This window comes from Pholcus phalangioides, unplaced genomic scaffold (genome assembly GCF_987345545.1).
Source record: "Pholcus phalangioides strain wild (caught in Gottingen) unplaced genomic scaffold, Ppha-v1.0 ptg000017l_1, whole genome shotgun sequence".
NCBI classification, from domain to species: domain Eukaryota; kingdom Metazoa; phylum Arthropoda; class Arachnida; order Araneae; family Pholcidae; genus Pholcus; species Pholcus phalangioides.
Genome location: NW_028301610.1, coordinates 36,869,127 through 36,895,762, shown reverse-complemented (window position 1 = coordinate 36,895,762; position 26,636 = coordinate 36,869,127). Strand labels below are relative to the sequence as shown.

Below are 26,636 nucleotides of genomic sequence, written 5' to 3'. Positions count from 1 at the left end.
GGCTATGGCAGAGTAGATGACTTTGCCTAATAATACTCAAAAAATCGTCAACAAATAAGGCAAAAATACCAAGAAATAATAAAAAATTCCCAATGCATTTCGACACACTACAGGTGTCATCTTCAGAGGATAAGAGTATCACGCTGACCAAGTTTTGCACTTGGATTGGGTACCAAATCTTCAATCTCGGTTTCTCAGTGGAACGAAAAAACAATACTTCTGTTCAAGTCAAATGACGTGGCAAGAATGAAGTAAAGAGCCTGCTTGTAAGTCTTTTGCAACAAACTGGTTGGCTGCTTGCGAAATGGAGCTATCCAATTGGTCTATTTGAATTTTCTTTAAATTCCCGCTCATAGTGAATCTAATTCATGGCGATGCGATTGGTTCTGTTGATTTACTGTCGTTTATTAATTTATTTTTGAAGGCCCGGTTGTATGTGCCTTCGTAGAAGTCTAAATCGGCCGTGGATTTCACTTTGTGAAAAATTCTCGCTTCCTGAAAATTGAATCTATGGCCCTCTTGCCAGCAGTGAGCGGTGATGGTCGATTTTTTACATTTTTGATTTTTAACACAGCGAGCATCTTCATTTAATCTAGTTTTTATGGGTCTCCGTGTTTGTCCTATGTTGCCAAGCAGCAATCACCATATGGAATATAATAAATGCCCCATTGTTTATTCTGTGGTATAGCATCTTTAGGGGATTTGAAACAAAAATTTTCAGTAAGCACATCTATGGCTGTAAGGTTAAACTTTTTGGGAATAGGCTTGATCTTAAGTGAGACTATTGGATCGTATGGTATCACTAAACTTTCATTGAGTGGCTTCTCAGGTTATATTTTCCAAAGTGGTTTCTCTTGCTGGTTTCATGAATTTTCTACTCATTTCGTCAACAATCTTGGGATTGAACCCCGTCTTTAGCAATTGCTTCGATGGTTTCAAGTTCACTGTCTAATGTGTTTCGATCTGAGCAAATGTTAAATGCTCTTTCATTTATATTTTGGGGGTTTGAATGTCTCAACAAGATTAAAAAGTCATGAATAGTGCCCGGATTAATGCAAATGCATATATACATATGTATTTGCATATTTTGGCCTTTTTCAGCATTAATACATATAAATGCATAAAATCAAAGAATTTTCAGAATAAGTGCATATTTGTGAAGGATTATTGAAGCTCAATCACTTTTACATAGTTTTTCAAATGAATATTGCTCACAATATTTTGATAACATCGGTTTTTTCTCGCAGGTGGGATTGTTTTTTTTTCTCCAAATATCAACTGCTTCGTTGTAACGCTATTTCTAAAAGATAGAGTCAAAAATGTTCAACTCTTTTAGAAATAACCTCAAAATTCTTTTTTACTGGTATTTCATTACTAAACACAGCCATGACTAACTAGAAATTAAAAATGCTTAAATAAAAAATATTAGAAGTTATTTGCATATGCATATGTGGGAATATTTTTTATAAATGAATAACAAACAATGCACTAACAAATAGAAAATATGCATTTTTTAAAAATATTAGTGTTTTTTTTTTTTGCATAGTGATTTTTTTTAACGCATATTTTCTCATTTTTGCTATATATTTTGGAATTTTTAATTTTTTTCAAGATTTTTTAAATACGAACACAAAGGCCACCACAAGCAAATTGCCTAATGAGGTGGCTGAAAAAAAGATATCCATAAAAAATATAGATGTGTGTAAAAATTGTGTATATTTTGACATTTTTAAGTGTATATTTTGGCATTTTTAAGTGCATATTTTGGCATTTTTAAGTGCATATTTGCATATTTTTAGAGCATATTTTGCCACCTTTTAAGTGCATATAAACTGGGCTCTAGTCATGAAATTTCAATACCTGAGATCAACCATTTAGTTGTAATTGCATGTCGAAATAGCTTTGCGGTCAAAATGACTACTCATCATTCTAGTGTTAAGGCTGAGATAAACAGCTTCACAGTTAGATGAAGGGGAATTGAAAGGAAGATGAGAGATTCTGAAGATCTTTTTATTTTACATCTTGTGCAGTGGATTGATAGGTCTAAGTTATAGGCAACGCAGTTGGATTGATAGGTCTCCCCCAATGTGACTTAGTCATACAGATGGAAAAAATAGGCTCACATAGAATAACTTGACCACTCAGTTTGATGCTAAAAGTTTTACTATGTGTGAAAACATTCAAGAGTCAGGACGACTTTTCCAAAGAAAAAATAAGTTGCATTACTCGTATACAAATACAAATGATAGAATGGCAAAATGCCCAACTAGGTGGCTGCAAAAAGATGCTCATAAAAAAATATGGATGTCAAATGTACCTAAAACGGCAACCCAAAACAAGAGCAATTATCAAGAAAAAAACTAACAATTATCATAAAATACAGTGGATCCTGTGTATAAAACCATCATGAAAAAACACTGCAAGTGGGAAAATGATTTAAATGGGAAATCTTAATGAGTATTAGTAAGAGTTGGAACCTGGAAAATAAGTTGTTCCAAGTGGGAACATTATAAGTGGGATCCAGTGTATAATATACTACCCATAAAAATTATGGTTGTTTTATCTAGGTATGGATCTCCTCCATTAATCCCAATATGAATATTATATTTAAGCAGTATTTATTGATTTTACATGAAATAGCTCAGAAGCTTTCTGAAAGAAAAATAGAGGTATTTCTGGAAAGTGATTTTGAGGCTAACATAAATTCATCAAGCTTGGATGACAATAACAGGAATAATTCTGAAGATAATTGGCACAAAAGTTTAGCTCACAACATGGCTGGCTGCATTTGTTAGAACACATATCCACATAAATATTTGTTAGCTGAGGTATCACTGTATTGATTCAAATTATAAATTGTATATTAATAACATATAGTAGAACCCATTTATAATAAGATTGTACTTAATGAGAGGCTGGATATAATGAGGAAACAGATATATTTTGGTATAATGTTAATTTTATGCAAAGTCCCTTTCTCATTTAGCGAACAAATTATTTTTTTTTCTGTATCTTGAATTAGATAAGGGAACTAACAGGGTGAATTTAAAAACCCCATAAAATATAGTAGATATAAATTGCAAGGAAAACTATGCAAATGTTTGATTTCATTTATTATTATCCTAATAAGCAGATAATGCGCTTGGCCAGGAGCATAGGTGGAGATAGACTTGGAAGTCTGGGGGTGGGGGGGGGCAAGGTCATTATTGCTGGGGGGGGCGGCACGATGATGTCAATTCATATACACACATATACATTAGATTTGCCCACTCCACTTTTAATGCTGGGGGTCCCCCCCCCGTATCTCCACCCATGGCCAGGAGTGAATGTCAGTCAGATACCAAAAAATGAAGAAAGCATTGAGGGGGCTGAAAGTTGCCAGTTGTTTTGTATATACAGGACTCTAGCCCTTATGCAGGAGGGGGAGTGGTGCATTATATTGTACATTTATAAATTGTTGGGGGATGTGGGCTCAGCCCCTGTGAAAATTTATTGAAGAGGGACACAATTATCCGCAGCCCTCAAATTTTGGTAACTATGATGTCAGTTGAATAGTCCAAGAAAAAGCTTCCCACTCTTGCTGTCAATTCAGAAAGAACACATAAAACTTTATCCAGAGAGGGGGGATATGAGCATAGGAAAATGAAAATAAGAAATTAGCCAATCAGTAAAATGTCTGTCAGTGGAAATTGACCAAAATGATGCTTTTTCCAGATGAAGGAAAGGCATAAAAATCAATGTTTCTGAACTCAGTCAATTTTGGACATAAAAAAATTGTTGTTTTTCATGTGCCAGTGCATGACAACCATTTTACTATACAAAAAACATATAAGACTGTATAAAAAATTTAAATTTCATAACTTTTTCTGAAAATATTGCATCCATTCCCAGTGCATCATACTCAACTTCACAACGAGAAAGCTTAAATTTGATACTGATGTATAAAATATTAAAGTATCTTCACATTAGTTATGGGGAAATTTACTGCATTTGATTTTTTAGAAAAATATTTTGCACTTTACACACAACATAGATTTGTAAAAACTAAAAAAAAAAATACACTGTCAAGCACACAGGGCAGTCTCAACCATATGAAGGGCAAAAGGATTTTTTGGGGCCCAGCTGAATTGAAAGTTAAAACAGCCCCGTTGGCAAGTCTCTATATATCATAAAGTCTTTATATTCCATTAAAAAATTTGTTCTACAGAAATTTTATCAGAACTAATTTTCAATATGGAGCCAATGAGAAAAAATTTAGTAACTGGTAAGCATTTCATTTTTAGAGACTATCATACCTCATATCCTGCTTGTGATATTATAAAAATAAAAACAAAAAACACTAACCTGCGGAAAATCTGAATCAGAGGACAGAAGAACATTTTCTGGTTTCAGGTCACAGTGAACAATATTTTTGAAATGCAAATGGCGCAATGCAGTTAAAATCTAAAAGAGCATTCATTCACACAGTAAATAAATTGATATAATTCACAGCGTGCATCAGAAAATTTTAGTATAAATGTTTAGAGGGAGGGGGGGGGTATATAACATCTAAATCTAAAGGAATGATAATTTCATAGGGATTCATAACTAGAAATATCATGGGAAAGTGGTAGCAGAGGCACAAGAAGCTGAAGTGGCACTAGACAGTGATTAGCGAGAAAACTTTTATATATATTGGACACAATTGTTCTTGATAAATTTGTTGAGTGGTTTGTCCATTGCCCTCAGCCATTCTATGCCCTAGGTACATGTCTGTCAGCTACATGTTCATATAAAAAAAGGTTTTTAACAGCTGGCTGATGCGAAGATATATTTTGGAAAGAGAAAATTCAACTGCTCTTGAGGGGAATCGAACCCACGTCCTTTCACTTTCTGGATGAACACCCTAGACCACTAGACTACAGATAGGGACGTAGCCAGAAATTTCGTTCGGGGGGGGGCCCACTTTCATTTTGGGGGGGGGGGGGACCAAAGTGACAGAACAATGGATTTGGCCTTTTTCCCTTTTTTCGGTCATTTTCTCATATTTCGGGGGGGGGGGGGGGACCAGACCCCCAAGTCCCCCCCCCCTCGCTACGCCCTTGACTACAGAGGTAATGAATATCTCAATCTTTCCTTGGAGCTCATGCGCACTGAATGGGGTCATACATGGATGGTCTGACCTAACTCAGGCCAAAGCTCACAATGCCACCAGATGGAGACTTATCCGAGGACGATGTCACTCTCCGCTGTCATACAAAGATTTAAACACCACTAGACTACAGAGGCAAGGAATATCTCAATCTTTGCTTGTAGCTCATGTGCACTGAATGCATATTCATATACCAATGCATGCTCTTCGTATGGGGTACTACTCCTTGAATGAAGAAACCAGAAATTTCCCCTCTAGCACACTGATGAATGGCATGGCTTACCAGCTCACAGTGGCATTTCCAATCATGGGTTCTTTCAATTCTCATTCCTTCATATGTTAGCTACCTCCCTTAAATGTTTACAATAGTATTTTTGAGGCACCCTGTATATGCTAAATGATATCAACATGTTTATGACATTTAAAAGTATAGTTCACAAATCCAGAAATATATATACAGTCTATGCTCAGTTTTACAAACCTACAGTTTATAAACATGCTCTTTTTACAAACTGATAGAGCTGATTCGAACTTAGTTTTTCTTCCACAAATTTTTTTTTATTTTATTCTTCCAGCTACCTCTGAGTTTGTTGTAACCAAAAGTAAACTTCAATTCTGACGTTCTATTCGTCTTAAAAGAAAACAGAGAAAGAGGTGGGGGAGGTAAAGAGTTTTCAATTTGTCATCAACAACATGAAAATCCACATACTATGGTTTGCAGGGTTGACTATGAAGTGAAGATGCATTGACAATGTAATTCCTCTTTTGTGAATTATGATTGCATAAACTGGTAGTTTGAGAAATGATGCATTAGATTATTGATAAGGCAATATCTGAGTTGGGAGTCGATCAAATTTTATGACTAGCAGCTGTTTGTAGACATTCCTCTTTGCTATTTCAACAAAATTGAAAAGATTGTGCTTGGCAGTAGATGAAACAAAATATTTTAACAGAAATTGATGTGAGAACTCTCTTGTTGAAGAAAGAAATTGTCAAAACATATGGGATTCCAAAAAGTACATTGAGTATTCTAATGAAAGATCAGCAAAAGATCATTTCTGATGCTGCAAGTAGATCAAGCGACTTTCCACCATCCCGAAAATATTTCATAAAATCGAAATCTCTGGAGATTGAAAAGGCACTTGGTGCTTGGCTGAAGAAAATGAGAGGTAAAAATTCCAATCAACAAAAACTTTTTATTATTTGAAGAGAAATATATTAAACTACTTTATTGAGAGAAATTATTTACCTCAAAGTTAAACTTGAGGGATTTCAAAAAATCAGATGGAAGGCTGCGGAAATTCAAGAAAAGACACCGCCTGACTTTCCGGATAACTATGCAGGGAAAGTGCAGCTGTGGATACAACTTCACCAGTGAATAAAAAGAAGGGAAGCTAAAATCATTGATTATTGAAAACACAGCAAAACGTTATGATGAAAAACACAGCAAAATGTTATGATGAAAAACACAAAAATAAGTGATTTTTTGGAAATCATCAAATAATCGTGTGTGACAAACTCATTTTTTATATCCCAAATTTTTTCGTCTCTCCTATTTACAAACTTTCAATTTTATGATCAAACTATCAAGCCTGTACGGGTTCGTAAAAATGAGCGTTGACTGTATTTATCCTCACCAACACAAATTACACAGAGAGAGTAAAACTTTAGACTAGTAACTCGTTTACAAGTGCTTAATTAGCTACATTAGCCCTAAAACAGCTGTATGGTAGCCTACTCTATATATTTTGAGTGCATTAACGGTGTATGCTACATCTTCTATCTGCTCAAAAGGTGTTTTCCTTCGTAACAATAATTTTTGCATGAGATTCAAATACATGATTTTATGTTGACAAGCGGCCATAAAAAAATTTGGATCTCTCACTGAGCAAAGTCATAAAAGAAACAAAAGAAATGTGAAAATAAGTTTGAGATATTCATAAAACCTCAGAACTAAAGATTGATCCCTTCCTGACTTCACCTGATTTGATCTCTGGCACGTGTGGTATGCCAATTTGGCCCATCCTGAATGTAGCGATCAGGCAAAGAAATTTTATATTGATTAAGTTGTCTTTCTCCCATTGTTTTGTATATGTCTTTTACTGACTGTACCTTTCACCAACTTTTTAGAGCACAGACACTAACACTAAACATTAAGTGCAAATGACTTTTTTGTGTGCAAAGGTTTTAAGTACAGGTTTTTGAACTTTTTTTGTAATTTAATCAGCTTATCACCATGGCTGATGCTGTCCTATGAAAAGTTTCATTCGTGGGAAAAGGATAGCACACAATCCCATGAAATTTTTTAACAGCTGGCTGATGCAAAGATGAATTTAGGAAAGAAAGAAACTGCCCTTGTGTTGTGGGGAATCGAACTTGCTGGGTACGAATTCTATGATGCAGTAAATGGCAATCATTTTTACTTACACGAGACATTAAATTGCCACGAACCAAACCAGTTTTTGTTGTTCATTGCCTGCTGACAAAAACAGACAGGGATCTGAAGATAATCTAATGATTCATGACATATTTCTGTTTGTCCTTGTTTTTTCATCAGAAATTACGTGGAATGAAATGTGTGTGTGAGGAATTATTTACATTCAAGTGCTTATTTAAAATGACTATATATATATATATATATTATTAATTAGTATACATACAGTATTTCAGAAGATAAAAATGATTTTCTGTGAGAAGTGATTTTAAATAAATACTTCAGGTTTTTTTGGTATATTTTTTTTCCTTTAGTACACATAATCCTAATGTTGATGCATGGCCTTCATAATGATGATGCATGGCTAATGTGATGCATAGGGGGGGGGGGGGGTCGACAGGGCTCTAGCCCTGGGGCCCGGGACGGTTATCATTATTTTTTTACTTTTTCATGCTATAAATTAACTGCAGAAGGGGTACGTTAAAAGTCTGACCAAGGGGCCCACAAAAGATCCCAGCCTAGGGGCTCCGCTACAGGATGTGGGGCCATGTGTTGATGATATACAACTATATACAGTCGACACTCATTCTAATGACATTTCATTATAATGACCGGTACTAGAGGTCCCAAATATTTTATCATTTCTGCAATGTTATTTTTTAATCCTATATAACAACGGGTAAAAGATGACAAGAAACTGATGTCAAAAACTAAAATAGCACAATCACTGAATATTTCAAAGAGTACTTTGTTCATCATAATTAAAAACTGTGATTCAATTATGGAAGCAGAAGAGTTTGGGTTTCCTTTTTCACATTGTCAATAACTGAAAGGAAAATTCCAACAATTGGAAAGTGCATTGCATGAATGGTTGAAACTAATGTGATGATGAAAGAATATTCTGATAGATAAAAACATGCTAAAGACAAAGCCCAACGTTTTGCAGAAAAAATGGACATTGACAAAACAACGTTCAAAGCATAGATGGCTTAACCAGACAGATGGTTAAAAAAATTCAAAGTCAGACATGGTGTTTTTTCCGGCAGCTTTGTGTTGAAAGTGGAGCTGTTAATGAAGAAACAGTTGATGCTTGGCGAGAAAAGAGTAGAAGAACATAATTGGAAATTATTCCCCATAAGACATATTTAATGCCAATGAAACAAGACTTATGTATAATATGACACCAGATAGATCATTGGTTTTCAAAAATGAAATTAATTATGAATAGAAGAAAGCTAAACAGTGAGTTACAGTTCTCTTATGTACAAACATATCAGGAACCAAAAAATTTTCTCTTGTGTTGATCGGCAAGTACAAAAGTCCAGTCCAAGATGTTTTAAAGGTGTTAAAACATTGCCATTTCCTACAGAAATAATATGAAATTATGGATGACAGCAAGCATTTCTGAAGAAGGGTTGAAGAGTTAAGACAGACAAATAACAAATAAACAAAGAAAAATAGCTGTTGTAATTGACAACTGTACAGCAATCTTAAAGTTGCATGTTTGAAATTTACTGCAGTGGAATACTTGCCTCCAAATATGATGCCAGTTCTACAGCTGCTAGCTCAGGGGATCATCTTAATTCGTTTTTGACTGCTCTTCAAATTCTTGACTAAATTGCATAATTTATATATATATAATGACTGGTTACTCGAATAACATATTTGAGAAGTTTTAAAAAATTGACCATTAATTTAGCATGTTTTTCTTTGTATTTAATATAATTTACAAATAATTAACTTTTCAATTAATATAAATTCATTAACTTGATTTAATAAAATTAATCAGAAAGATGATTTTGGGAAATGTTATGTATCGTGACAAATGAAAAAAAAAAATTTTAATGAAAAAAAAATTATTTCTGTTTGTGATCATGAAAAAAAAAAAACCAAGATAACACTTCTTAAAATTTCATTTTTGGAAAGTCATAAAAATCAAATTTTTTTGTATAAACAAATTTTAAAAAATACTTTGACATTCATTAAATCCAATCTCCGATTCCCAAAAATATCAATTTCATACAAAAATTTGCATGAAAATTACTTGAAAAAAAAATAAACAAAGCATTGCACTAATGCAAGGTTGGTCAAAATGGGTTAAGCTTTATACAAAATTACAGGGAACTGCTCTTAAGACAGATCGTTTCATCCATAGATGAAGGTAAAATTGACAAAGCAGACATGCTTACAGCATCACACTTTTGTAAAGTAGCGTGGAATGCAGTTTTAGAGAAAACAATTAAAAATAGCTTCCATCATGCTGGTTTTATAGTGGACTATTTTGATATTCAGCCAGTAGGTGATGAAAGTTACAATGATAAAGAAATGAAGAAAGAAAGTTCTGAGAGATTAAATCTGAAAAAAAAAATTATGTTTGATGATTTTGTTATGGTTGATAGAAATCTAGAATGTGGAGAAAATCTAATTGAAAATGACATTATTTCTCACTATAAACCTGAATGTGAAATGATATCATCAAATGAAGAAGAAATTCAGATGCTGAATATAAAAAGTGTTGCGAACGCTATTAACATTCTAAAATGTTTTTTCAGAATCACAAAAATATAGAAAATCATTTATTGTCATTAATTAAAATGGAAATTTTTTTTTTTGAGAAAAGATCAAGTTCAAAGAAACAAATGAAGACTTGATTATTTTGCTGTATATTGTAGAAAATAAATGTAGGTTTTGGCCATATACAGTATTTTCATAAGTACAATATGTATACTACTGAACAACACATGCCCCTCATCCACATTCCTCAGCAGAACTTCTAATGAATTGGTACATGTTGGAATGTGCATGCACGTGTTGTGAACCTAACATGAAGTTTTTTCTGTTTAATGCTTGTTATGTGTAGTGCTGCCATCTGCCATCAATTTTTCTAACTGAGTGAAGTGTAATGATTGAATAATGAATCCTTCCCTTCATCCCATTTCGTGGAATGAAGGGAGGTCATCATTATAATGAGCAATATATGTATATGAATTATAAAAAATTAACCCATTTGCATCATATTTTAATACCTATTCATCTGACTGAGAAATTAGATTTAAATTCCTATCATTTGTAAGAGTATATTAATGATCTCTACAATGCCAGAAATTTTATTTATGTGCCAGAAATCATTGTGCCACCACAGTTAATCAAATGATGCAAATGAGTTAATAAAATTAAAAAACATACAATGCAAATCAATGTGATTTGCTACAAATGAATGAAGGTAAATATATCTTACTTGGAAGACAAGAAATTTTGTAATTCTTTCAGATAATCTACGTTTCTCACTGGACAGGATCATTTCTAACATATCTCCTTTGAGTTTTTCCATCACAACAAATATCTAAAACATAAAAAAAAATTCATCAATATTTTGAATCAAAATACTTCACACTCAAACATGAAACTTAAACTGTTAGAAGTCTTATATAGTCATTATCACCAAGATAATATTTTAAAGCAGTTTGTAACAAAATAATGTAAATTCATGTTTTAAAAAACAAGTAGATTCAATGTATAGATTCGTAAATTATTAATGCACCTGGAAATTAAAGCATTCATATTGAAGTACCATAATTACTATTAATAAAGTTCAGACTCACACAATTTTGGAAGTTAATTTTTGCTTTTGCAGCTAATTTGAAGCTGAGCCTATTCAACAACATTTTTTTCATTGCCTTGTGGGGTAGCGGTGATGAACTTTTGCTGTGTAGTGATAGGGTCAGAAGAATGTAATCAGTCATTAGATATAGCCTACTCAAATATTCATAGCCCAGCTTTGCTACTCTTAATTTGTTTTTGGAACAAATCTTGATGCTTTGTCTGAATTCATGGCAGATATTATGAGTAGGAAAAAAACTTATTGAAAATAGTTACCTTTTGATGCAGTTATTGGTATTTTTAAAAGCTTTTGAAGAAGACATCAATGGTCTGCTCTGAAGATATTTTAGATGGTGAGCTGTGAGGAAAGGAAGGCTGTCAAGGAAGAGAGCAATTGACTGTTTATTTTAAAATACTATATTTATTTGATTTTTTAAAAACAAAGGGAATTAACCCCCTCCCCATATAATCTATGCAGAATTCTGGATTTTTTATAAGTTGCAATGGTGTTCTTGATATGAATGTAGAGGTTTTCTCCTTCTTAAATGGCGTTTCCAGTTTTTGACTTCTAATTTCAGCAGTAAACTAGGATCCCAGCAAACTAATAGCAACATCAACATGGGTGGAAAAATAGGGGGACATGCATAGCTCCACCAATGAAGCAAATGGATTTAGTATATATGTACTGACATCATCAACATTATGCCTCTTTCCCCAGCACTTCAAGTTTATCTCTGCTAACAGAGATTATCACGGTCAGAGCAACAGCCTTGCCTACAGAGCAATGTAGAGGCTCTTTTGGTAAAGTATATATAAAAATTTTGATGAAAAACTATCAAAGCATGTTAATTTTTATATCAAACACACAAAAACATACACAGATAGACAACCAGATACAAAACACAGAGGAACCCCATTTATACAACACTCATTTTTCTAAAAGACCTGGTGATAGTAATATTATTATTGTCTGAGGAATGTTATTGTGACATTTCCTAGATTCACTTACACTTCTAGAAGTCAATTTAAACCATTACGATTATCAACTTCCCCTAGCACATTATATATATCAATAAATATTTATTGTCCTTCCTGGGGTGTGTCGGAACTTCCAGAATGTGTGTGTGTGTAGTATTACAACACACTATTTCATGCTGAAATGTCTGAAAATTGTAGAAATAGCATGACCAAGACTTTCAGGTACTTTTCTGGTAATCCAATTCTTTTTCTTTTTTTAAACCGAGCACAACTCAGGTCTATCGCCATAGGCAATTTACTACCTAGTGAGTTGTGCCGGAAGTGTAAGTGTGTGTACCTAACAGTCTTAGTGCGTATCTAGTGTTGTGTATGATTTTTCAGTGCTGCCATCTATATCTCAGAAGTGAAGTGAGTGATGTGTAGTGCCTAAATATTTGTACTGTTTGTAGGCCTGTTGCTCTCTGTGGCGAGACTTTTTAACGCTGCAAACTTTAACAAAATCAAATAAATTAGGACCAGATCAATACAAATACAAGGCCATAATAGGCAAATTGTTGCCCAACAAGGTGGCTGAAAAATTTTTCCATAAAAAATTTGGATATCAAATGTAATCAAAATACCCAATATATAAAAGCATATATCACCAAAAAAAAATTTCATAATATATGTAGGGTCGGGGGGGGGGGGAGATGATGATAGTCACAATTTGCTTATTTTTTGTAAAACAGGAAACAAATGCAGGTCTCCCACTCAAAGAACTAGAAAGAGTAGGACTGAGGAGGGTACCCCCTTAGACAATATAATCAGAGTGTAATAAAAAAAAAAATCCCTGAAAAAAAATTTGAAAAATTTTAATTCCCTTTTTTTCATAACACTATTTCCTGTAATAACCACTAGTATCCTGTAAGATTGACTCGAGAAAAAGCAAAATGACAGAAATGACTTGGTTACAAAAACTATTTTTGGCCAAAATGGGGTATATTAGAAACCACACATAATTTTTTTCTCTCCTCATAATATATATGACATACTTTTTTTGTAGTCTTCCACAGTCCAGTCAGACAACTCTCTTCGACAATGCACACAGCAAATTATGAAGACTTGTAAATTTTTTAAAAATGACACTATTTCTAGACCACTTCCAAAAGCAATGTGCAAAATGTGTAAATTACAAGGTCTGATATAAATAAGTTAAGGTGAAACAGATGGTTTTACTGCATTGTCCATTCCTTTTTTAAAAGGATTTGTTTAAATTTTAGCTCTCAATGCCAGTGTAATCATTTTTGACAAATGAAGCACTTCCATTTCTAGGTCTTTGCTGAGCATTGTAAATATTGTTTATGTCTCTGCATGCCCTAAAAATACAGAAGACAATTGAATGTTATTGGGTATCATCAGAGTCACAAAAGCTAGAATAGGCCCATGTATCCAAAAGCTTCATAATGCAAACTGTTATTTCACCTATACGCAAAATGTGAACCATAATTTTGAATGATGAATGTTAGTTACTATGTTAGTCCAAGACCATGAAGAAGTAAATATAAACTTACTTTTTTTAACCAGGCAGAAGTTTTTAATCACTACTCTACTTGTTGAACCCTCAAACTAAGCAAATGAAAAATTAATAAACCAACAAATGGTCCACATACACCTCCCCCCAAATAAATTAAAAAACCATACAATTTCTGCTTCGGCAAAATCATTAATTGCAATCTACTACATTTGCATTATTTGGCATTATATTAATGATCCCTTCCTCAATTAAAATCAACTATACAAATTTTGTTGATAGGTTTTGGTAAAAAAAGTGAGAAAAGTAGGACAAAACTAAGAAAGTAGGACAAGTGGGAGCCCTGCAAATGGGACTATCATCATTCTTCCATATTGGATCTTATTTTAGAATGTGTTTTTAAGGGGAAACTATCATTTTTTTAATTCCCCTTACTCATTCTAGATATCGATAGTATACCTCATAAACCAACAGATGGCACCATTAAATCATTTTCGTCAAAAAATAGACTATCATCGTTTTCCTTCCTGTCCCTCCGTATCATACACTGCCAATAAAAAAGATTATGATTGTCTTAACTAAGTATGGATAGCTTCTCAATTTATCCCACTAAATCCATTGTACTTTTTTTAAACTTATCAATTGTGTTAGAATTCACAACCCCAAGTAAGCAATTCACAAGTAAGCTATTCCATTTAATCAACGCTATTACAGAAAAACTCCATGTGACACCACAACCTGGAATTGTTCCTTACTAAACAAGACCAGTGTCCCCTTGTCAAAGATGTTGATTGACAGTGTATTAATAACTCATAGTCCATCCTATCCATCTCGTTGAAAATTTTGAACACTTTGATAATATCCCTGATATCTGTGTTCTTCCAATGTAAACATATTCAAGAAATTTAGTCTTTCTTGGTAGCTCAAGCCTTGTGTGCCAACATTAGCATTAGTAGCTCTTCTTTGCACCCCCTCAACCAAGTCTATGTTCCTGTGTAGGTATGGAACAATCATCATAGTTCTTTCTTTTGATCTTCTGCCATGCATTTTCCAGCAGCTACTGAGTGGCAGGCAGTCTGCATTGCTCTAGAAGTCTAGATGAATGTAACAACCTTCCAGAATTTTATTGTATCACTTGAAAATCATCTTACTGCTGCCGGTATTACACGACACTGTTTTTCTGGATATCGTCTGGCAATCAAATTAATGTGACTTGACTATGTATGAGGTAAATGGTCATTACAATTTTAAATAAACAGAATAAATTTAGACACTGTTTTTCTGGATATTGTCTGGCAATCAAATTAATGTGACTCGACTATGTATGAGGTAAATCGTCACTACGTTTTTAAATAAATGAAATAAATTTTTACAAAATTATTTGCTCACTGTGGAATCCTTCTTTAGCAACCACAAAGTTAAACAACATGGAGTCCACACCATACAAATGCTGATACACACAATACAAACCTCACAGTCAGAAGTGATGGGCGTTAAGATGGGGAGATCAGGATGCAACCTATGAGATAACATGCTTGCTAAGGAAGTGTACTCCCTGAGCACATAATCTTGTATGAGCCATTGCTCCATCTTGCATTAGGACAGAACTATTCTTCTGATATCAATGCAACAGACTAGAAGGTGATTATATTGTTTTCTTGCAACTTTACATCATAGGCAAAGATAGACATGAAATGCTTGGGGGGGGGGCAAGATAATGAAAGCTGGAGGGCATGATGATGATGTCAATTCCCATATATGCATATACATTATATCAGTCAACTCTATCATTGACGTTGGGGTGCACCCATATCTCTGCCCATGCTGTACACCTCACAAAACATCCAAGAATTACTTCATTGAAGAGGAAAGGGCCAAGAAAGAAATTGAGAGGGAAACTGCATCATGTTACTATGTATAATGGAGTACACTTATAACATACCCTGGATTTTCCATACACTACAGATATAACACATGGTTTTGTAATCACAAGTTACTCAAATAAGTCAAAAAATAACTTATTTGTGAAACAATTATTGTACAGTGATATCTCTCATTTATGCCTCAGTGCAAGGAAACAAGAGAAAAAGACACATAAGTTAGATAGGCCTATAAGTGAATAGTATTATTATGCTATATTCTTCGACTGGGAGTGCAGAAAATCATCTTATAGCTGAGATAAACATATAAATAGGAAGTCACTGTATTCAGGTGATACCTTATTGTATTCTTTAACAGAAAGACATAGGAATTTCTTTTATAACAAAAAATTTAGCTGAAATAGTAACATTTGCTACTGATATATGGCTCCATAATTGATCAGGTATGAATCCAGGGGTTGGGGATGGGACAAATCCCCCCATAGAGCTAGAAATACAATAGAAAATAATGATTTCATCTGTAAAATACGGAATGTATATTCACTGTTTGAACTTATATTCACTCCCACTAATTTGCCCTTCCCAACATATTGCTCTGGATTCACGCCTGTGGTGAATGGCTAGAAAGTGCTTCCTGTTAGTATCAAATATACCTATTTTGACTATGAAATTTCTTGTTATTTGAAAATATCACATCTTTCCTCCATTTCTGTTAAAAATGCATAGTCTATGCTTTTCAAATAATCAAATGCTTACATTTTCTGATGCTTTTGGATCACCTGGTAGATGGTAGTGATAAACAAATACTTATTGTGATTCAGAAAAGCAGAAATTTGCACTGTTTTGAAAGCATCAAATCTCTGCACGTTGAAGACTATGCAAAAGCATGTTGATTGATGATAAATTAAATTTATGAACAATAGTTTCTTTTTTTAAATTGATTGTACAAATACGCCAACAACTTTGAATAAAAACTCAAATAATGCCAGTGAAATCAATCAAATTAAGCAAAAATTTGCATGTTTGGTATAACAGACAGATATGACCGCTGACCGCCCAGAGAGACCATCTTGGAATGGTTTGCGCTCTTTCCCAAAGGGATGGACGGTCTCGGAGAATGTTTGGTATAACATATAATCTAATAAATTATAAAAATTCCTCAGAAGATAGTAACCAAAAAATATTTTCATTCTGCATAAGCTTATTTTTCCACGACAATCTCAATAACGCACTTACTTTATGCATATATATAACTGTTATAAAAGCTAATTTAAAGACCTCACTTATAACATACACATCGGTTATAACATATAGAAGAGGATATAGACTTTGCCTAATAATACTCAGAAATCAGTAACAAATAAGGAAAATATACAAAAAACAAAATCTCTAATGTATTTTGACATACTTTGGGTAACATTTTCAGAGGAAAAATATATAACTACTAATCATGCTGACTGCAAATCCTACTTGGGTTGGATACCAAATCTTAACTCTCTGTTGCTCAGCTGAAAAGGAGGACACCCTCAACAAGAAATTTTCTAAATTAGCATCTAATAAAGTTTCCTTGTTTGCACCTCCATCAGTATAAACAAATATAAAATAATTCATTTAACTAACAACCAACTGTTAGGAATGCAAACTAAATTCAACCCAATTATTAATTTAATTGCCCCATAGAGAAGTCGGTTTCACAAAATAAGATCTAACCTGAACAGAAAGACACCCTGAGTCATCTTATATCCAAACTTTTGGTGGATATTGAGAGGATGAACAATAAGAAGGTCTCAGTAGGATATTCATCAGATGAACGTCAAAACATCAAACAACTACAAAATGATAAAAATATTGTGATTTCTAGAGCAGATAAAAAAGAACAAATTGTGATAATGTCTGAAGAGCAATACTCAGACTTAATGACATCACATATTTCGAGTGGTCCTTTTAAAGAATTAAAGAAAGATCTATATCCAATTCCCACTTGAGAAAATTGAAAGAGGTGGTAAAAACAAGTGTCTTTTTTCCCAATCATGTAAAAAAGAGCATAATTCCATCTAATGTCATTTCCTCACATATCTATGGCCTACCCAAAATGCACAAACCTACATTAACTCTACGTCCTATAGTCTCTAATATAGGTTTCAAGAAGTTATGTGCAGTGCCACATCGGTACTATTATCCAATCATTACAATTTGCTCATAGTTAGAAAAATTGATGATAGATGCTAGCACTACACATAACAAGCATTAGACAGAAATGATCTTCAAGTTAGGCCCAAAGCAGAATATGCCGAAATGTGCGACGCATGTCGCAGAACAACCAGTGCTGTTGCAGAACAATCTGGAAGAATTTTAAGAAAAGTGTAGAAAAACGCTATTATTATATGTATATTCGAATTTTTACCGCAGAACATTTTCAGTCAGCTGAGGGCTCGTTGCAGAACATCGCAAAACATTCTGCTTTGGGGACGTTAGGTTCACTACACATACATTCCAACATGTACCAATTTGTTAGAAGTTCCACAGAAGAATATAGATGAGATGCATGTGTGGTTTAGTAGTAGTGGTCTCTAACATAGGTACAATTTCATACAACCTTGTTAAATTCCTTGTTCTGATTCTCTCTCCACTCACTACATCAAACAATAATACAGTTAGAACCATGTCAAGCTTTGCTCAAATCAAACGTGCAGTTCAACCCAAACAGTCTAACATGTATAGCCATATGCAGAATTTTCTGCAGGGTTCAAATTTTTTTTCTTCTGAAGGGTTTTTAATGTCTTTTCCCGCAAATTAACACTATAATCTCAGTTTGGGGGTTAGAAACCTAAACCCCCTTTTTGCGCGTTCGCCAATGCTAACATGATGTCTTTTGATGCAGTCTCAATGTTTACTAACACTCCCATAACCGGGGTAGTATCAGATTTCTAGAGAGACAACTTAAAACACACAATTTTTCACAGCCTGAAGTAGGAGAAATATGCAGTCTTACAGTCACATGTGTTTCACAAACAGCCTTCAGTTTCAATGATAAGTTTTACACCCAAACAGACAGTCTAGCAATAAGAAATCCCCTCTCCCTGATTTTGTGTGATATATATATACATGGATGAGTTTCAGGGTAAGCTATTGAACATTGTGCCATTTTCATTTTATCAGAGATATGTGGATGATACTTTTGTGCTTTTTGTGATGTTTCAAACGATGACTTGAAACAATGGTTGCTCATTATGAATGATATAGACCCTCATGTTCAGTTCACAACCAACATTGAAACAAATAATGAAGTATCTTTCTTGGACCTAAACCAAGCAAAAATCACATTTCCAAACCTCTGTCTATTGTAAGCCTCTCTCGGTTTCACTACCACCTCATTTTATATCTGGTCATTTCATACAACAGAAATTCTCTGCGTTTCATACTTATGTAGCGAGAGCATTTAGCATCTATTCAGATCAAAACACATTAGACAGTGAACTTGAAACCATCAGAGCAATTGCTAAAGACAAGGGTTCAACACCAATATTGTTGATGAAATAAGTAGAAAATATGAGCATGCTTATAAATACTGTGTTAAGAATTAAGAATACGAAAAATCAACCATCACCACTCAAGAGAGCCATGGATTCAAATTTCAGGAAGCGAGATTTTTTCACAAAGTCCATGGCTGATTTAGACTTCTACAAAGGCCTTCAAAAATATATTAGTAAAAGATAACAAATCAACACTATTGATCACAACGCCATGGCTTAGGTTCATTACAAGGGGGAATTTTAATCAAATTTCAATAGACCAATCAGGTAGCTCCATTTTGCAAGTGGCCAATCAAGGCATTGCATTAGACTTACACACAGGCTCTTAGGTTCATTCTGAACCAGACATTTGAAGTGAACAGACATATTTTTTTCAGTTGAGCAACTGAGAGTTAAGATTTAGGTATCCAATCCAAGTGGAATCCTCAGTCAGCGTGATTTTTTTCTCTGAAGACAACACCTACTGTGTATTGAAATGCATTAGGAGTTTTGTATTTCCCATATATTTGTTAGTGATTTCTGGGTGGTTATGACATGTACTTATCAAATAATCAAGGGGTATGTAATAAGCGAATTTGACTGTACAATCTGCCCTCGGTATTCGCCGGGGTTATGCTCCAGATGTGACAGCAAATACAGAAATTCGCAAATAACCGAAACCATAGGGTTTTTTATATATCTCATTTATTGAACATCAGAAGAAGAGCAGGGTGACACAGGGGTAATAGAATATGTAAAAGAGAGTGGAGATGTTTACTGAAAGAACATTGTGATTTCTGTTTACCGTTTCTTCTTCATATCATCAAGTATTTTGGAGTATGTTGATAAGGCTTCTTCTAATTTTTCTGCATGTGAAGAATGTGCCATAGAAGGATCTATGTCATGAAAATAATCTATTGCTGATTTGAACTTGCGAAACCCTTCCGCAATGTTACACATGGTGAACTGGTCTTGTACTTCTTCATCTGATACAGCTTCAGTTTCAGGAGCAGTAACTCAGCTTCATTAATTCCTCTTCAGTTAATGCCTCTGAATCGCTATTAATTAGCTGTTCAATTTCTTCTATATCCATACCATTGAACCCTTCTCCCCACACCTGTTTCGCTAATGTGACAATGTCTTTTATAATTTCTTTGGAAATTTTCTAGCTGCATCCTGGCAGAGGCTTGATCGTCAGTGATTTTTTTACATTGCGTAATCGAAATTGTTACTTAAACCTATAAAACCAACCTTTACTTGCATCAAGTTCTGATGAAATAGACGTTTTACCAGCTCTTTCCTTTATAGAAGAGTAAAATTTTTTCGCCTTTTCCTCTATAATATTACAATCTATTTGAATACCTTTTCTGTGGCAGTCTTGACCCACAAAAAAACAGCATTTTCTGTACAAAAAACACACGGGTACCGTAGGCAATGAAAAGTTTTCGCTGCCATAGGTGCAGCTACAGCCTCGGGTGATTGAATTTCAGATTCTTTTTTCTTGATATATCTCACCATAGATTCATTGATTCCATAATGGCAGGCAACAGCAGCAATTGATTTACTTTCTCCAAGCATATATATAGTCAATATATATCCAATTTTTCTTGTAAACCTTTAACTTTTTTTTGTCTTTTCGAAACATTATCAGTAGCACTAGAAAAATGAGCCATCCTAAACATGTACAACTCAAATTTTGTAAACAAAACATGTGAATGACGATTGCTGAGTGTTGACGAAAAATATTCTCAATGAAGAAAAAAAACAGCAAATACGGAAACCGCGAATGCGGGGGGTCGACAATATATGCCAAATATAACAGCAACCATGCTGTGCTACGTTCCCTTGCTAGCAATAACTTCTACTATTTTTCTTCATAAATCACTTGTTTATGATCTGTATATAGCATGTGTACTTTCATTTTGAAGTTTCATTCAAATTTGCTCTCTAAAATGGGAACAACAAGTGTCTGAGTGTCATCAGTTCAACTATGACTTATAATGACTGTGTCTGCTAGAAGGCATTAACAGGTTCATTAGTAGCTAATCAAACAGATCACAATTGAATAATTTTTATTATAACTGTGATTAAAACAATTGGATTTTATTATAAATTTTTGTACCCTTTAATTTACCCAGGAATTTCCTAAAAATTCATTATAGGAAAAGAACCAAGCATACCCTTTCTTGAGTTTCAAACATTTTTTCTAAATTCACAACACCAGGATGATGAATGTTATGTAGAATGGAAACCTCATTCTTTAGCTGTGCCTCCTGTTTTGTAGGAAATCTAGCTTTTTCTATCACTTTGATAGCAACACTTCTTCCACTTGTACGATGGACTCCTAAAACAGTGGATTTATTTTGAATAATTTTATACACATGTTTCACATTTGAGAACAAACAACTCATCTTGCATAAGTTGAACTAATAATAATTTAATACAGATAAGAAAAGGACAAGAAATCTTGCTTTAAAAGTCAACTTGGATTACAGTTACTCATATTTTTTCAATGTAAGAAAATGTCTAGAGAGAAGATGCATAATAAAATGATAAAAAATTCAAAAATGTATATAGCTTTCAATTTTTCTTATCATTTTATTATTATTCCTATAGGAACCATCAACAACTAGTAATTACACATGGAATGTTCAAATCAGTAATTGGTGAAACCTCCCCTGGCAGCGATGCATGCTTGGAGTACATCTATTTAAGAAGTGATAAAAGTTCCTAATCTCATCCAGTGATACAAACTGTCAAGCATTCCTCAATTGCCATTCCAGATCTCCAACATTTGAAGGTGCCTGAATCAGGTGGCTTAACATGTTATACATGCTCAACTTTTGAAAGGTCTGGTGACCTTGCTGGCAAAGAAAGATTATGAACAGACCGGAAGCAGTCCAGAGCAGGGCCGGACAAATCTATTTCCAGACATGACTAGGGCATGTAAAAGAAAAGAACCAAATATTTGAACTTTTTCGTTATTTGAATTTTTTTATCAATGATGCAAGTGTTGCTACACACATACGTGAGATTTCACAGAAATGCTTTCTTTGGCAGCCATGATGCAAATGTGCACATAAAACATCACATAAAACATTTTATCCATTTTCCACAGTCCTAATATTTAGGAGACTGGTGCAATCATGGGCTCACATATATTGCAACTGGGCTCAAAATGGAATCATATACTGCACACAACTGGGCACAAAATGGAATCATATACTGCAACTGGGCTGTTTTGGAAAACCTCACTTCTAACGAAATAGTATATCCTAATGGTATTCACAGAACAAGAGAAAAGACTTCTCAGTTCCCTTAAAAACGTTAAAATATATTTTCCAAAAAAATTATATATTATATGCTTTATTCTACAATGTATAAAGTGCCCAAAGGGGATAAAAATTCTGCAATTGATTCTAAAATTGTAGAAAATGATTTATGTCACATTTCTCTTCTGCACAAAAATATCAGAAAAATACCCATCACAAAGATATGGGATTCCTTCTGCCACCTATAAAATAAAAACTAAACTATCTGTCACAATTTGTTAATTAAAGTTAGTTGTTGGTTTCAAACCAGCATGCAGCATGAAACCAAACAAAATGTGTTATAATACTACAGTAGACTCTTGCTAATCTGGCACATATCAGATCAAGGTGTGCTAGATTATCAAAATTGCTGGATGATTACTGAAAGTTAGTAAAAAAAGCCCATTTGAATAATACAGTAGACAATGTTTATTAGATTCATGGATTATGTTACGACTTTTGCAAAGTATGGAATGGACCAATATCATGACATGGGAATAAATGTGTTTATAGTTATCAGGATTTTGGTTTATGTCATCAAATTTTTTTTCAGTGGAAAGTTTTTTGTGCATTTTGACACTGAGGTTGAACCAGATTTTCTTTCCCGATAAATTATTGTTATCAACCTGTGAAACTGTGTAAGAGGTCAGAAGGCATACTCTTTTCTTGTCAACAATTTTTCCCATATTCGGTTCACAATGCCCTATTTGGGCAGTGGTAGCAACTATAATCCATGTATGCATGAAGTTTCTTTTAAAATGGTCTACCTAAAATGGATACAAATATAATGCAAAAACAAAAGGTCCTTGCTTCAGTTCTTGGTCAATTTCTTTCAGTTTCACAGTTACCAGGACAAAAGAATTTCTCAAGGGATCAATGGAACATACCATACTTTAAAAAAACTATCATAATTCATAAAATACATCAGACAGTTCCATTCAAACTCCTCATTTTGGCACAGCTTGACCTAATTGGTTCTTGCGCCAATAAAATCAAAATCCAATCCAATCCAAACTCCTCATAACGGCTAAATAGTAATAATAAACTCAGTATTTTAACTTAAAGCAAAAACCTGTTTTAAAACAATATGGGAAAGAAAATGGCACACTAACATTTTGCAACTTGTTGTGTGAAAAAAAACGAGTTTTCCCAATTTCATGCATCCCACTCAATTAAACTGGAAGAATTGGTCATCATGTTTGTTTTTGGATTTCTTTTGGGTATAGTTATCAATTAGTTATTGTTATCAGTACGTTAGTATTGTTATCACATTAAGTACATTGCACTGCATAAGCTTCTATGCACAGACATACACTGACATGTTTTCCTCTTCAATGTTTGAAGAAAGAAACGCCAATTACTGTACAGGCCAGATTACCACAAGGCAGAATCATTCAGAATCTACTGTACATATTATTTGTTTTTATACTGCATACCAGTATGAATTTTCTGCGTTAAAATACTGGTTAATATGTTTTTATGTTTGCTGATAGATTACTTTTTGTAAACATAAAAAAACAATACACTAACCAGTATTTTAGCACATAAAAAAATTGGACAAAATTTTTATCCATTTGTCTTACAATTTGACACTATAGTACCTTTTGAAATTTTTTTTTCAAGATGCCTCAGTTTCTCCGTCACATTATCTGGCTCCGTGATAATGTGACGTAATGTTAATGCTCCGGGTAATGTTATTCCACCTGCCATCCAGTACTGTACCGTAAATTAGCTATGATTCTAAAAGCAAGCTGAATTATAACTTGGTGACTTCTTTTACCATGCTAACAAAGCGGAAAACTTAAAGAGTGGTTTGACTAATTTTAGATTTTTAATTCCTGATCTCATTCCTTTTGAATTTTTGGATTTCATTCAAAATTTCTATTTAAAAAAGTTAGTCACTTTCAATACTTTTTATGCAAATAAATCAATTTTTAAAAAAAAGTTTTAATGTAAGTAAATCCAGTGATAACATTTTTGGGGTACATAAGATATTAATTCAGGCATCTGTTATTTTAAGTTACATGGCCGACTGGGCGTGTCAATTTTTTGGCAATTTGTCCAGTCCTAGTCCAGAGATATGTGAGCCATAGAAGGCCAGGCATTACCCTATTTGGAAAGGACTTCAAGATATCGTGCCACAAAGGGTAGCACAAACAGTAGCAGGACGTAATCAACATCAGCTGTTAAAGATGTACACAGGATGACTATGGGTGACTTGCTGTCATAAGAGATAGCACCCCCACACCATCACATCAGGGAAAATGACTGTGTGTCTGTGAAAAATAAAGGTTGATTAAGACCACTGCCTCTGGCACTGCCACACATGTATGATGGTCATCTGCTCCAAGACTGAAGCAAGTTCATTGCTGAATACTATGAGATACTAGTATACTGGCAGCCATGATAATCATTACAGCGCTACTTCAGATAACTCTGTTGATATTGTGGATTTAAAACTAGATGTCTTAAAGGCCACTATGAGCGTAACCCCACCTATACAAAGTGCTGTGAGATGGTGGAATGTACTACGGTAGTATGGAATCAGCTGTAGTTCTTTGCCCCCCCCCCCCGTAAAAAGTTGAAATGGCGGCCCTGGTGTTTTGTAACCTTTTTTCTTCATGGCCCTCTTGGACCATAATTATTTTTCGAGGCCCCTGTCTTAATCAGGGTTCCCACCATAGGCAGAGATCCTTAGACTTGGAAGTCTAGGGGGGGGGACATGGTCATTATTGCTGGGGGGGGGGCACGATGATGATGATGTCAATTCATATATACATTTATACATCTCAACCTTTGACGCTGGGGGGTATTGCCCCCCCCCCTCGTATCTCCGCCCATGGTTCCCACCCCTCACTCAGGAACGAGATCCATTCAACTCATTAAATTAATTTTTCTAGTAAATTTGTAGTGAGAAAAAAATGTGTATGGTCCATTTCTGGATCCCTGTGCTGAGGTTCAGTGAACTTCCCTTTTGTGAGGTTCTGTGCAGACCTTTGTTAACATCATGGGCAACTGGGCAAAATGATGTTCTTGGGCCCCATAATAAACTAGAAGTAACAATCTTACACATATCAACATACTTACTCTCAAAAAGCATGGTAACAGATCTCAACATGTTGTAGGGGCCCTATGGACATGATGCCGCCCAGGGTCATCGCTGGATAGATATATGCATTGAGATGACCCTAGTTTTGTAGACATCACTACAGGAATTCAGAAGTGGTCACAATTTTCTTACCCATATTTTTCTGAAAAGCTTCATTTCTTCACATCTGAATTTTTTTCATGGCTCTTTGTGGCCCCTTAGACACTTGTCATGGCTCCCTTAGTATATCCCGGTACGGCAAGAAGCCACGTGGGTCCCAGGTTGAGAAACACTATTAGATGATGCCATTATCTTCAGATTCACAACAGGGACATCTTAAGAGCATCATGGGCCCAAAGGGATTTTTCTGAGGCTCCACCTGACAAATTCTTGAAAAATTCAACTACTTCTCATTTTTCTGAGGCCCCACTTCTTTTGAGGCCCTGGGCATGCCCAGGTGGGCCCGTGTGTTGAGACGGCACTGTTTTACAATTGCAAGGTATAAAGTCATGAAAATGAAAGTTTCAGCACTGACCTCCATATACAACACCAAACTGCCCAGATCCCAACACTTCTTCTGGAAATATTTGATACTGAAGGCTAATATCCTGTCAAGAAAATAGAATAATAAAGTAAAAAAATACAGAAAAAAGCTGAATATAGATAATTTTTACAGAGGGAAAAGACTTACGACATTTTGATCTGTGCTCTTATCTTTATCACTTGAATCTTGGTTAGGTGCTATAAAAAGATTAAATATAATAAAATCCAACACCCCTTTTTAATAAAATTTGCATGTATAAAAGTAGTTTATCTCAATAGAATCATTGATTAATAGAATCAATCATTCATCAAAAAATAAATTCAATCTAATGTATTTTGTAGTAGTCTATAGAGTCATCTACCCGATGAAAAGTCATTTTGGCTGCCATTTAGAATCTGCAATAAATTTTATGGCTGGGTCTAATTAGCCCTCAAGTGCATAAAATGACTGTGATGCAACAAAAATACAAATACAAATACAAATACAAATACAACGCCACAACAGGCAAATTGCCCACCGAGGTGGCTGACTTAAGAACATCATGGATCCCCGAGCCCCTACCTACTACTGCTACACCCCCACCTGCACCCCCCCCCCACGGAACCCCCCAACGAATCGGTACATGCGGGAATGTGCGTGTACGTGTAG

The 26,636-nt window shown here is 34.4% G+C and overlaps 1 protein-coding gene across 2 annotated transcripts in view; it reads right to left on the bottom strand.

Annotated features, from left to right (window-relative positions):
- Window positions 1–26,636, bottom strand: part of LOC149072969 (serine/threonine-protein kinase D3-like) — a 234,427-nt gene that overhangs the window by 37,016 nt on the left and 170,775 nt on the right. For both annotated transcript variants that reach the window (XM_089246375.1, XM_089246376.1), the window contains 5 exons: window positions 26,136–26,185; window positions 25,980–26,052; window positions 21,226–21,389; window positions 10,804–10,908; window positions 4,345–4,443 (listed from right to left, as the gene is read on the bottom strand). In XM_089246375.1, the coding sequence (XP_089102501.1) occupies window positions 4,345–4,443; window positions 10,804–10,908; window positions 21,226–21,389; window positions 25,980–26,052; window positions 26,136–26,185 (491 nt within the window). The remainder of the gene's footprint in view (window positions 1–4,344; window positions 4,444–10,803; window positions 10,909–21,225; window positions 21,390–25,979; window positions 26,053–26,135; window positions 26,186–26,636) is intronic.